General features: G+C 35.1%; 1 protein-coding gene across 1 annotated transcript; it reads left to right on the top strand.

Moving 5' to 3' along the window:
* The first annotated feature begins 471 nt into the window (after window positions 1-471).
* Window positions 472-13,898, top strand: LOC142983836 (putative nucleoporin Nup54). Its single transcript, XM_076130971.1, has 13 exons — window positions 472-687; window positions 774-872; window positions 986-1,084; window positions 1,221-1,486; window positions 1,772-1,916; window positions 4,210-4,366; window positions 4,633-4,741; window positions 5,062-5,245; window positions 5,512-5,600; window positions 6,762-6,929; window positions 7,432-7,551; window positions 12,722-12,809; window positions 13,337-13,898. The coding sequence occupies exons 1-13, from the start codon at window positions 624-626 to the stop codon at window positions 13,468-13,470; spliced, it is 1,722 nt and encodes a 573-aa protein (XP_075987086.1). The 5' UTR covers window positions 472-623; the 3' UTR covers window positions 13,471-13,898.
* The last annotated feature ends 132 nt before the right edge of the window (window positions 13,899-14,030 follow it).

Raw genomic sequence — 14,030 nt, 5'->3', positions numbered from 1 at the left:
CTGTTGCGATCTGAGCGGTAACATAAACACGGACTAGATTCCGGGTTGGATTACCGGGTCAGGCAAAATGCTACTGAGTTGTTTATTGTTACATGTTTTCTTAATAGTAGCCCAGAGCTTGGTAACGGTCTCTGTGGATGGCAGTCCCACAATTGATGTTTTTCATGACTACGCTTATGCCTACACCTTGTGGTATAACAGGGGTGAACATATATTTTTGTTTGTGCGTGTGGTTCCTTACATTAATAATTATAATTGACTACTCATATTATAAGTAGCGAAATACGAATCATATGATTTTTTGTGTGTGTATGGTCCCCGTTATTGTGTCGTTATCTCTATACGTTACAGAAATATTAAAATTAGGTATCCCAGAAGTTACAAGTGTGTCGCTTAAAAAACAATGTTCCGAATTCTAGAGCTGTTTGATTAAAAAGAAAATACGTTCATGTCGCTGTCAACAATGTCAAAGTCAAAATTTCTGATTGTTTACTTGAAGGCGATTGTATTCGTTAAAATATAACCTTTAGAATTTTTCAACATCGTCTTATTTTTGGTTTTTATTTATTCACCACTCGTTACTTACTTATATACTTTTGTTGTGCGTTCCAGTATAATTTAAAATGACTTTTGCTTTTGGGGCTAATACCAATACCCAAGGTTCGGCTTTTGGAGCTGCTGCCAAACGTAAGTTCTTACATCTTGTTGCTTTAAATCTTGGTTCAATATTGTTATCTTGTATTTTGATAATTTTATTGTTTAATTTATTTCAGCGACCTTTTCCTTTGGGTCTTCAACAGCTAATACATTTGGTACGACGACCACTCCGTCCACAGGGTTTGGCACGTTTGGGGCTCCAGCAACAAGTACAGGTATTATTATACCCGTATATAGTAGACCCGTGATCTATACTGTCTGATTTTTTCATATCAAAACAATCATCATTCAGTATTAGGATATGAAATCTATAACTTTATGTTTTCAGCAACTCCTTTCGGTGGACTTGGGGCAGCACCAGCTTCTACAGCGCCCTCATTATTTGGTGGGGGAGCCTTTGGAACAACTCCTGCAAAACCTGCCCTAAGTAAGTTTATAATAATGAATATTTCAATTTCCTGTTACATACACAGATAGTTTCATTCTGATAGTGAACCAAAAAGTGTGCATACTCACAGGCAGTAAAAAGCAACAACTTAATTCTTAATATCTATCTTTTCCAGACTTTGGTGGAGGTCTCCTTGGCACTAACACATTTGGTGCCAACCCAACCTTTGGGACAGGAACTTCAACATTTGGTACAGGGACTACAACATTTGGCAGTGCTGCGCCAACATTTGGGACCAACACTGGGACTCTTGGAAACACATTTGGTGCTGGGGGTGGGTTTGGAGCAGGATTTGGTGCCAAACCAGCCACTGGTTTTGGTGGTTTTGGGACTGGTCTTGGAACTGGCCTTGGAACAGCACCACAGTTTGGCCAACCACAGGTATTTTTTTTTCGTTTAATACACATTTACATTATGCATATCACATATCTAACTTGACAACTAGTGTACGTCAAATGGATAGCCATAATTCAGTACACAGCTTTGACATAACGTGTTAATAACTACAATCTAAGGAAGAAAACCATGTACAGCATAGTGGCTTTAAAGTTGATGTTGAGGTACACTATAGCCCCCCAGATCTTTTGATACCTCAATACCCATTTTGCATATTATTTTAAGCTCACAATTGTCAGACATTTAGAAATATTAATTCTTATTCGCTAGCAACAGCAGCAGCAACCTCAACAGCAAGGTCCATCTTCAGCACACGAGGCTCTTGTTGCAGCCGTCTTTAATTGCTGTGTATTTGGAGATGAACGAGACCAGGTCCTTGCCAAATGGAACCTTATACAAGCCAAGTGGGGAACTGGTGAGATTAATTTCTTGATAATATCTGATATTGACTCTAAGGCTAGAGCTGGCAGGCACGTTATTTTAATTTTATGCGTTTTGCTGTTAGTCGGTATTTACAAAGTGCTCTTACGCGGTCTTGCACGCGCAGCCACAAATAGCAAAGGGCTAGACGCTTTCCCTATACAAAATTGGCACGGCTTAATTGGCACACACTTCCTTCTATTTTATTCCTTGCATTTACAATCTGAGCGGCTTTCAGTTTCTGGCTTAGTATCTTTATCCAGAGAGTAAATCAAACTTATTAATTTTATATTATTATTACAACACACTGCACAGTGTGTTATAAACCCCATTTTTGTTTCGTCGTCTTTTTATTGAATTAATCGATAGAGTATACCATTCTGAGGATTAGAGTAAAACTCCGGGCTCGCTAAGACTTGTACTTTTTTCGTTATTCATTGTCAAAGTTCCGGAATATCCGACTATTGAAAAACGGAAAAAAAATAATTACAATTTAACGGAAGTACTTATTTCAGAATTTATTTATTCTATCGAAAGAAGATATAATAGCCGACCATTCCACCAATTCCTGAAGCTTTAGCATGAACAGGTCGAGAGATATGTTTTTTTTTCTCATTTTTCGTTTTTATTTTTTTATTCATCTAAACCACCGTAGTAGGTGGTCATTCCTACATCAAAAAATTGCTAATACTTTCTTTTATTTGCAGTATTAGTTCTAAAACCTAACTCGTTGGTTTCCAGGAGATATTTAAAATTTTAAATTTTACTTAGGGTTGTCACTTTCGAGTATCCGAAAATTATATAAGATTATAAACCTTTATTTAAAAAAAAAGGTAAGGCAAGCCCCCGGCCGTAGTTCTGCACGACGTACCTCAGTCACGCCTTACTGAGGTTGTTGAAGTGCAGAGTACGGTTACGGTATTAAGGTTAACTGGCGCTCAGTCCCCTAAAATTGTTCCAACTCCAGATGGAACAACCATTGATTTTGCTTTTTAGAAAAAAATTCTACAAATATAATTACATAATATGTGTATAAATTATAATAAATAAATTGTTGACGAATATAATTTTATCGTATTTTTTAAATAAAAAATCGACACAATTGATGTACATACATGATAAAATTTGATTTAAAATTATAGATAGGAATATAATTCATGTAGATATATAAAATACATTAAAAATTATTCTTAAAATTGTTATACCACAAAAATTACAAAAAAAAATGATTTAAAAAAAAGTAGTTGTAAATAAAAAAATAATATGAAATTCATTTAAAAAGTAATTGTAAAATTAAATAAATTAACTAAAAATATTTTGAAAAAAAAAACACAATGTTGTAATAGTACTTATGTTGAATGTTGATTTATAGGTATACTTATGAGATATCGGAAAGGATTTTCTTTCATTTACTATAAGTTGAGTCTTTTGAGTTAGAATTTATAGACAGATTCCAAATAAATGTATCAATCAACATCATACCAATTTCTTAATTTGTTTTTTAATTTCCTTTATAAAATTACCCAATCTTTGCCATTTTAAGCCACAAAATTATGATATCTTGTTATGGTCGTGATATAAAAGCTAAAACTTTATAAAAATTAATTTATTAAATTTTGATTGAAGTGGCAGCCCTATGTGCGGATATTTCGGATATTACTAAACTTTCAAATATCTCCTGGAAACCAGCGAGTTAGGTTTTAGAACTAATACTGCAAATAAAAGAAAGTATTAGCAATTTTTTGATGTAGGAATGACCACCTACTACGGTGGTTTAGATGAATAAAAAAATAAAAACGAAAAATGAGAAAAAAAATCATATCTCTCGACCTGTTCATGCTAAAGCTTCAGGAATTGGTGGAATGGTCGGCTATTATATCTTCTTTCGATAGAATAAATAAATTCTGGAATAAGTACTTCCGTTAAATTGTAATTAATTTTTTTCCATTTTTCAATAGTCGGATATTCCGGAACTTTGACAATGAATAACGAAAAAAGTACAAGTCTTAGCGAGCCCGGAGTTTTACTCTAATCCTCAGAATGGTATACTCTATCGATTAATTCAATAAAAAGACGACGAAACAAAAATGGGGTTTATAACACACTGTGCACTGTGATCATGTCTAAGCTGCCTTTCTCTTTTATGGAATATAATAATATATCTATTGGACTTACATTCCAAAAAGCGTTTGGGTATAGCATTACTGTGTTACTGTATGTAACACAAATGTGTCTTTAGTCTAAATGGTGATATAAATCTTAATTATTATTTTTATTATATTTTGCAGGCCAGGCATACTACAACCGTAATGCTCCCCCATTAGAGTTGAATGAACAGAACCCACTGTGTAGATTCAAAGCAGTTGGCTACTCAAGGCTGGGTGGGCGTGATGATAAAGATGGTCATGTCGCTATGATGTTCAACAAGGCAGAACAGGATATCAAGTAAGTCTTTTTTTCGCATGATTTTTTTTTCGTAGTTCTGGAATTTAGATTAATATCCTTCTAGATGATATTTGGATACAGTGGCCAGTTTCATTGAAACCAGTCAAATGTGCAGGACTTTGTTTATAGTGTCCGATAGTGATACAGTAGTCCATAACTCTAATATCCCAGTGTGATGGAAAACTGACACATATCTATCCAAATGAAATCATGCCTTATTTTTAGTAAATAAAATGATAAATAAACTGTTTCATCTTTCTTTATAGAACTAATCAACAAGTTCTGCAAACATCACTGCATGGTTTATTGGGGAATAAGCCAAATCTAGCTGTTACAATTGATTCTGTCAAAGCTATTTCGGAGACCAAGAGCCAGGTACGTTTTCTAAAAAAAATCAATTCACATATAGACAAAAATAAATTGCAAAGTAGTAAGCCACCATTTCCTATTTGTTGAATTTTACTGAATGTGTTTTAAAAAAAAATAGTTTTTTTAATGGACGGAGCGACGTCAAATCGACTTTCGTAATTAACTACAATATAGAACAGATTGAAGTCAGGGGGAAATTGCACATAGTTATGTTGAATTGAAGACTGTTATTAAAAAATTAAGTTTGGATGATGCCTGTTGCTTTGACCGATTCACCTAATAATTCCATAGATGTATAGACTATTTTATATATTTCTTTTTCCTAGGTGGTAATATACGTGGTGGACAAAGGTGCAGGCAACTCTCACGTGTCCGCGTCGGAGCTGGCTGCGTTCCTGAACGCGGGCGCGGCGCGTACTGCGCTCTCCGGCGCTGGCTGTACATCAGTGTCGGCCGTCACGTCACCCTCCCCACAAATGTTAGCGCAGTATCTACAGACCCCGCCGCCCGGTACGTTTATATATTTTTTAATACCTATACAATATTGTTTAAAGGCCAACTTAATGCCAGGGGCATTTTCTGCCAGCCTACCTTGGGGTGATGCATAGATTATTTTATATACCCCCAAGAATGTTCATGTTGATATAAGACCTTTTAGTTACAATAAAATAACTGCTTGCTTTCTGACTTCTGTTTAAATTAGTTGTATAAAATAAGTGTGCCACTGGACTTAGATTACTGTACATGCTTTTTCTTACGGACATATTTTCTCGCAGGAATGGATATGCGCCTATGGAAACAAGCACAAGCTGACAATCCCGATCCTGAGAACTACATTCCTGTTCCTATGATTGGATTCTCTGAGGTAAATTAACGAGTTAAAGGCGAACGGCAGGTTTGTATGAAGAATTCGTACAGCTTATAACATGTCATGTTTAGGTTTACTTTTTGTTTTAATTGGTAGATAATATGATAGACAAGCTTGTTTTAAAATTCTTATAGTCTTAAAAGTTGGGAGGTAAAAGTTATGTCCTAAACTAATGTATGTGTAAATTGCTCAGATGCAGTCAAAACAACAGCAAATTAGCGGATGCGTAGACGTCAGACTAACAGTGACGTCTCATGAGATTTTCTTTTTCTTTAGTTGGCAACAAATATAAGCCATAGACCAAAAATTATTATTTAATTAATCAAATCTTTTTACCTTAATTATTAATTAATCCGGACTTCCAAAAATAATACTCCCAAATAAAAATAAGTGACTTATTCCCCTTAATAAGTGGTACAAATTCTGTAACGAAACAACACCCATTTTAAGCTGTACGAAATCTGCCGATCTCCTTTATAAAAGCTAACTGGGCACTTTTAAATGTAATGTTACTAATATGCTATGTTGTTTACTTATTAATATGCTGTCCATGGAGACGTTTCCTTATCATATTTTTTTTACAAATCTTAAATATAAAATGTGTCAGAATTTAAAGAACAGTAAATACTGTTTACCTGAGTATGGATGGTATAGATCAAAATCTTTCGTAATAATCAAATCCGTGTGTGATCAGCGCTCACCGAATACTGTACGCTTTCGTCATTTCGTCGTTCGTAACTTACGTAAGTTGTTGTGTGCGTTCACAGACGATGTTTCATGAATGATTTTTCAGAGTATTGGCAGCAATACCAGGTACGATAGTTTATTATTTACTTTTCATTTGGTCGTTTTAAATATGTTACACCGGTCTTTGCCACCGCCATGAATCAAGGCCTTGTTTCATTTTAACAATATTAATAGCTAAATGCACACCCAACGATCCAATGCACTACGATCCTGTGATGCTGGATCGCTTGGGGCTAGATCGCGCTTAGTAGCCGGTCGGTGAAAAACGTGCCACGCGAAGCACGAGCTAACCACGATTCTCGATCGCAGGTCATGGTTTCGCTGATATAAAATAGTTCGTTCGATGTGCGTCCTGTTAATTATAAACTATCCAAACAGGAAGTAGAAGTTTTTGTGTTTTGTGTCCTGTAGATAAAGTTCCGCAGCGGGTGCCAGGCGGAGCAGGCGCGGCTGCAGGCGCAGTGGCTGACGCGCGCGGCGGGCGAGCTGGCCACGCTGCGCACGCGCCGCGCCGCCGCCAGCGCGCGCCTGGCGCACCTCGCCGCGCGCCTGCACGCGCTGCGACACACGCTGCTACAGGTGCGGTACTACACCCTACACCATAGCCCACTTATATTTAGAGTAGAAGTTGCAGCTCCAATGCCCCAGTTTCTAAGACAAACTTTGCGTTAGTTTATCTATTGTAACTGTCTGTATATGCATATGAGCTTAGGCGCTATTGAATAGATATACTACCGTTAAATGTTCCTCAGAAACCAGGGGTAAATTATTATTTTTCTATTAACACTGTTTTTCTCTCTTTTGATGGATTGACAACATCCTTGGCGCAGTGGTTATGGTGGTTGCCACGTCACTACCAATGCGTCGGTAGGTCGTGGGTTCGATTCTTACACGGAGCGATTATTTGTTGCATCTACAGATATTTATTTCGGATCTGGTTGTACTTTGTGTTCGTTGTTTATATGTTTGTAAAAGCCCCCGCGACACGAGAGCAATTCTTAGTGCCATAGTCAAAAAAGAAAAGAAATATAAAGCTTTCATGAATATAACATAACATTTCAAATGGTATCCTTATATTCAGGTGGTGTCTCGTCAAGAAGTGGTCGGTCGCGTAGGAGCCGCCCTGAGTCCCGAGGAGGAGGCGGCGAGAGCGCGCTTACATGAAATGACGTCACAGCTCGCTGCTCCACCACTCTACAATGTAAGTTTCACGCATTTCATATCTTACTAGCTGACTCGGCAAACGTTGTTTTGTCATTTTTTTTAATGTTGGGGATGGCATCCCTTGTCACGTATGCGTATGAAACATATATGTTGGCCGATTCTCAGACCTAATCAATATCCTCACAAAATTTCCCGAGAATCGCTCAAGCACACGAAAATTTTATATATTAGATGATCGGAAATTTGTGGAAAGACCTACTCATCAAAGCCATTAAAGATAAACTTGCACGCTGCAATTATATGCTTCAAATTGACCATAAGCACTGTATACAATGTACCTTACGAATGATGTAGGGGAATTCCGTAATTATCTTTAAAGCATTACGTAATCTACTGTAAATAAATTACAATGATATTTATCATCAACTAGCTGACCCGCGCAACTTCGCTTGCGTCACATGAGAGGAGAAGTCATAATTTTCCCCGTTTTTGTAACATTTCTCGTTACTACTCCGCTCCTATTTTTCGTAGCGTGATGATATATAGCCTATAGACTTCCTCAACAAATATGCTATCTGACACTGAAAGAAATTTTCAAATCGGATCAGTAGTTCCTGAGATTAGCGCGTTCAAACAAACAAACAATCAAACAAACAAACTCTTCAGCTTTATAATATTAGTATAGATTCGTTGTAATTAAAGAAAGTATTATTATGGCGGGAAATCTTCTATGTTCTGTCGTTAGAAACTAATACGTTATCTATGGGATCACTCTAAGCTTATCAAGTAGTGCAACGGCATTAGTAGTGATATCCATGCGACCTTGTCTGCCGAAATGTCTCGTCCCACTCGCCCTACGCGTGCTCGCTTATCAGCATTATCACGTTATCTCCAGACGCCAGACATGTGTTATAACAGGTATACATATCACTGTTACACTGATAAAACTATTAATTAACACCTGCGAACAAATACCTTGTTTTGGATGACGATATGATTTTTTCTCGCAGCCTCTATGGAGTCTCTAAGCATTTCTCCGAGATGAAAGTTTGAACCTAAGAATAGCATAATATAGGACTCATAAATTAAATTTGCAATTGTAATTTTTTAATCAAGAGTGGGTGTAGACATCGTTATTTCAAACATGAGAGTGTTTTTTTTTTCTTAATATCGAGGTCAGTCTTTTAACTAGGAATAGTGTCGCGAAGTCATGTCATGTTTTATGACGAAATCAGGAAACACGAAAGAGGAGCATGCTAGAACCAATGAACTGCACCGAATCTTTAAACAATAAAACGATTATTACATTAAAACTTCTTATCTAAATTCACCTTATCTTTATGAAAGTTAATTCATCGTATTGTTCCGAAACTAGCCGGATCCGGATTGAAATGTTACTTTGGATACAAAAACGATTGGTTTGATAATCATGCAGGAAGCGAGTGAAACTTATGATATGCACATTTTTATCATAAGTGAGTATCTGATATTACGTTTATTTATATTTGTTTGATTGTGGGCTAAGGATTTTTAGTGTGAGGCAAACGCATGATATCGTTGAGATCATCAGTGATGTCTATTTATGATTTGACGTACTTGTAGTTTCGTGTACATGCGGCCGTTATGCGTGATCGAGAGTGACGCGTACAATAATTCTTAATGTATTCTTTGCTTTGAAATAATATCTATAAATGGTGGAGGATGATAGATTGGAAGGCAAGACTAATAAGTAGGTAGATTAGATATATAAAAGAAACGAGACAATAACTAGATAATCTACTCCTAAGTAATCACTTTAATGCACTTTCCACTATCTTTCATGCGCTGAGAATCTCTATTAACTAAACTTATGAAGTTTATAAATTAGTTAAAAAACCTTATGAAGTTTATGAACTAGTTAAGAAAAAATCTTATGAAGTTTATAAACTACTTCGCTATAACTAAGCACGAAATAAAATAGGTAGGTATATTTTAGTAGGCCTCAAAAACATTCTCATAGTACACATACTACACTTGTTTACTTACATAGAGACCGTCTGAGGAGAGAGACAATGAGCAAACAAGCGTGGAGATAATTCAAAACGTTTTGTTTGCTTTGCTCGGATAAAAGTTATTTTCATATTAACGCAGTGATTCAGTACACGAGGACGGCATACACTATAACTGTTGGCCACACACAGCATTAAGCTTACACCCGTGTTTAATAGTAGGAGGTAGACAAAATTATCACTTGAAGATGTAGGAAAACATCATGATTCAACCCTGAGAGTTCTTTGGAACAGTTCTTGAAGGTATGCAAAGTCCCAAACCCGCACTTGGGCAGCGTGGTGGACTCAAGGCCTAACCCCTCTTTCACTCCGGGAGGAGACCCGCGCCCAGCAGTTTGACTATGGGTTAAATTTTATATAGTAGGAGATTATTGGGCGTCGAAAACGATTAAACACTACATGCAAGAATGTTACTAAACCGTGAGTTTTCTTACTTTTTAGTAACATTCATTTGGTTACAAAAAACGCTTATTAGTGTTTTTCATTAATTTATCAATTCACGTGGCTGTTCGTGGCTTACTGTTTTTGTCATATTTATGCGTTGTAAATATTTTAATTTGCGTCAAAATTAATAAAACTGATTAAAGAAAGTAGTACGTCGTGAATTCGTGTTTTCTTTTATGTACCTACGTTTTTTACTTATAACAATAATTACTCATCAGTACCGTAAACCGCAAGCATTGTTTATTTTTCAGAAGGGCATTTTATTGTTTGCATATTTCGCGTGCACTCATTCTTTCTAGACCGACTGCTAGTCTAATGTGAAATATAATATTTACTTAGTGACGTAAAGGAAAAAAATCATTTATCATGTATTTACGCATCTATGAAAGTCATCGCACAATATTTAATTAGCTGAAATAATATTTGTACGTATAAATGACTTGACTTTGCCGTATCGTTACTGTGAGAGAATAGTACAAACAGTGTAAAGTTGCAGCATAATATTGGGTTCGAGAAGATTTATTGATAAAACTTTTTAATAACTTTTTTTTTATAAACATGTTTTTCAAAGGCGGGAAGTCATGTAACAAAACAGTTGCTTTAATTGATGAATATTTTTTTAGGAATGAAATTAATTTTAAGTGTGTGCTTTACGTTTCGGAAGTATTTTAAAGAGTAAAAAAAGATATAAATAAATAAATATGTTCCAAAAAAATTACAAAAGTGTGGTCAGAATGTATACTCAACGACTGACTGTTTGTCTGTTTGTTATTTTCCTGATACGATAAAAAACAATTACATAATGCAATTTTGCAGCATTATTATCAGTGCGTTTACGTCAATTCGGTGATATGTTATGTGTTTGCCAGATTGCCACACATGGGACATAAAGCGGTCTTATCATCGTATCAGGCTGAAACTAGTTTACAAACATTGAAAAGTCATGAAGTAATGATCTACAGACTAGATTACACTAATTATTATTATCATAATATGCACACGTTAATTATTATTCTCGTAGGTACTTTTATTTGAAGGCAATAAGTCAATGTCGTTGCTAAAGCATCTTAAAGTCGTGCACTATGATGGTATTCTTCTTGTATTGTACCTTTATTAATCAAAACGTTAATTTTTATTTAATTTCCATGTTAATTTTTATTTAATGTTGTGTAGCAAAAAAAAATATTGACAGATCAAAAACTTAATGGAATTAAAAAAAAAAGTTTTTTTTTTCAAATAGGTACACGCCACTGTAACATTATGATGCCTATCTATTATCATAATCATAGTCAAACATAACAGTGAGTTGTTTATGATAGCAACAAAATATTCCACGTGTCTGTGTTACAACTGCAGTTTATTTATATAACAAATAATAATAACATGATCTAAGTACATAGATACATGGGTTACATTGTACTTTGCTATTGACTTTAAGGTAAGTCTAGGCATCTATATCTATACCTACATTTGACGTTTAACTGATATGGTGATATTGCACAACTTTTGTTATGTTATGCAACATCTAAGTAGAGTTATTTTTGGAAAATATACCATTAGATAGATTAGATACTAATGGACGTGTCTTGTTTTCGAAAATGAAAAGGCAAGGACTAAATCGGATTACATTTTCAAGTGATCAAAATAATACCAAACTAATAATGATGAAAAATGTAATTCCAATCAATACATAATAGTTGAAGCTACTTAGTTTTTCGGGATCAAACGCCTTACCTAATTTCTGCCAGGCCAGTATTACTCCTCCTGAAAAGGTAACACAGATAAGCTTCCTTACGTAAAATACATAAAAAAAAAGAATTTTGAGAAAAACAGACATTTTTAAAATCAACAAATAGTGTCAGACTAACTTATCCCTATAAATAATATGAGACAGAATGTATAGATAGACATCAAATTTATTTATATTTAGTAGGTATACTAAGTTCGGATCTCAGTCGTTATCGGTTAAAGATAATCTACAAAATCGAGGTATTAATAATATAATTGGACTGAAACAGGTGTTACCTATTAGTGCTCAAAGTATTACCTAGATCTCTATTCTACTTCATATCCTGTACGAAAACCAGGACATTCCATAATATATCTAGGTATTATCTAGTTGAAGCGTTTTGCTTCTTACCAATAATTAATGATGAGGTCCGACAGGCAATCGCTCCATTTAAAAAAAAATGCTGGTGTTCAGCTGAGACTGGAAATCGACGCCAATATAGTTGGAAGAAAGGCTACGCTGATTGACAGTTTACTAATGACTAATGTTCTAGCTTATATGTTGTGAATTTGTGACAAACCTTATAATGTTATCGTAAGGATAAATGATGCAATCATATGCTGTAACTGTGCAATTATGCACTCGGTATTTCCCTAATGAGCAGGCAGTATGTTTTTCTATATTTTTTCTTATTTTCTTCTTATCGAATCTTGAATGTTTGTGTACTTATATGAAGAAGTATCTTTCGGAATCACTGTAGGTACATATTTGACAATTTATTTTAAGATTTGAATGGTATTTTGTGTACGATAAACGAAATTGAACTTTGTCCAACACGGTAGAAATCAAGGCGGACCGTTGTGCAATATTAATAAGAGATTAGTTGTATCGTGTTAGAAATTTTTCAATTCTTTTTGACAATTAAATCTAGAGTTAAATTTAAAAATGTTTGTATATTAAAGATTGTTGTTTATTTTGTTGTACAGGGTCGGCTGAATGAGCTGTTATGTGCCGTGCGTCTGCAGCGCAGCGCGAGCGCAGGAGCGCCCCACGAGCGCTATCACCTTGACCCCGGTACGTACAAACACCACTATCTACATTTCTACGTGGAAAACATTCATTTCTTATGTACAGAGATTTTCCTCATGTCATCAATTGTTTACTTTGCATTTCTGGTAACTGAAATAAGTATTAGGTTGTTCGGACAGTCGTTTTGTCTGGAAATGTGACACAGAATCGAGCTTCGAGAATTATCCCAGGACTTTTCAGTGGTCATAAATCCTTGAATTTGATAAATTTCTCGAGCCTGAAGACATAATACCAATATTTATGAAAAATATTTCAAGGATCTACCTTAGTATTGTCACTGATGAATACATTAAACTAGCTAACTTGATTAATTGGATGAAACTTTATCTAATGCACTAGAATGCAAACATTACAATACAATCTTGCAGACAGATAAATTTGTTTCATTAGATTACAAACAAAATTATGTAACAGATTGACATTGTTTTATAATTATCATTTGTGTTGACAGTTCTAGTTACGAGAACTACATTATATAGACGAGAGAAGTAATTAAGTTTTTCGTATAACAGGTGCGCAAGAGGATGTGAAACAGTTCCTCTCTCTGCAGCAGAAAGGCATGGCTCACTTGCTGGATACTGCGCGCAAGGACCTCGACGCGCTTAACACTATCGCAGAGGGAATGGCCCGCCTTGTACGAGCCTAGCGTCTAACACATCTATTTCTATAAGTCTTCTATATTTGTATAATGTTCCCGCGAATATTGTTTCAATTTAATATAATTTTTTTTCATGATTTTTCGTTACGTAAAGACGTTTTTGATAATAATTGCATGGTCCAATCAAATAAAAAATAAACATTCGATTGACATAAAGAGTATTTTTCTTAATGTTGTAATTGCTAAAACAAGATTATATGTCGGTAATATCAAGCATGTTTACTCGAATGTATTAATTATACTGATTAGTGTTATTTTTGTATTAAAATTAATATGTCACCCAAATCGAGTTATCTCTTATTACCGGGAACCAGATCTATCCGGTCGCTTGAAATATTCCATAGCTTGTTTTTTCCTATTATGTTGATATTAATTCGTTAATTATAATGTGTAACGAGTGGGTTATTTTAAACGCAGTGAGTTTTATTTTGTCATCAGATAAGGAAGTAATCCGCCTTGCTTGTCTGTCACGTACCTACAATGTTAGCATTGTGATAAGGATGTGCTGAATACGATGAACAATACAAACATAAGCAAATATTAATTAA

Source organism: Anticarsia gemmatalis, chromosome 2, assembly GCF_050436995.1.
Source record: "Anticarsia gemmatalis isolate Benzon Research Colony breed Stoneville strain chromosome 2, ilAntGemm2 primary, whole genome shotgun sequence".
Lineage (NCBI taxonomy): Eukaryota > Metazoa > Arthropoda > Insecta > Lepidoptera > Erebidae > Anticarsia > Anticarsia gemmatalis.
Note: the sequence above shows the minus strand (reverse complement) of the source record. Positions and strands in the feature narration are given on the sequence as shown.

Bases quoted from the DNA above. Each gene is read 5' to 3' on its own strand.
- LOC142983836 (XM_076130971.1), top strand. From the start codon at position 624: ATGACTTTTGCTTTTGGGGCTAATACCAATACCCAAGGTTCGGCTTTT. The intron at 688-773 runs GTAAGTTCTTAC...AATTTATTTCAG, and splicing joins TTTTGGAGCTGCTGCCAAAC to CGACCTTTTCCTTTGGGTCT. The intron at 12,810-13,336 runs GTACGTACAAAC...TTCGTATAACAG, and splicing joins GCGCTATCACCTTGACCCCG to GTGCGCAAGAGGATGTGAAA.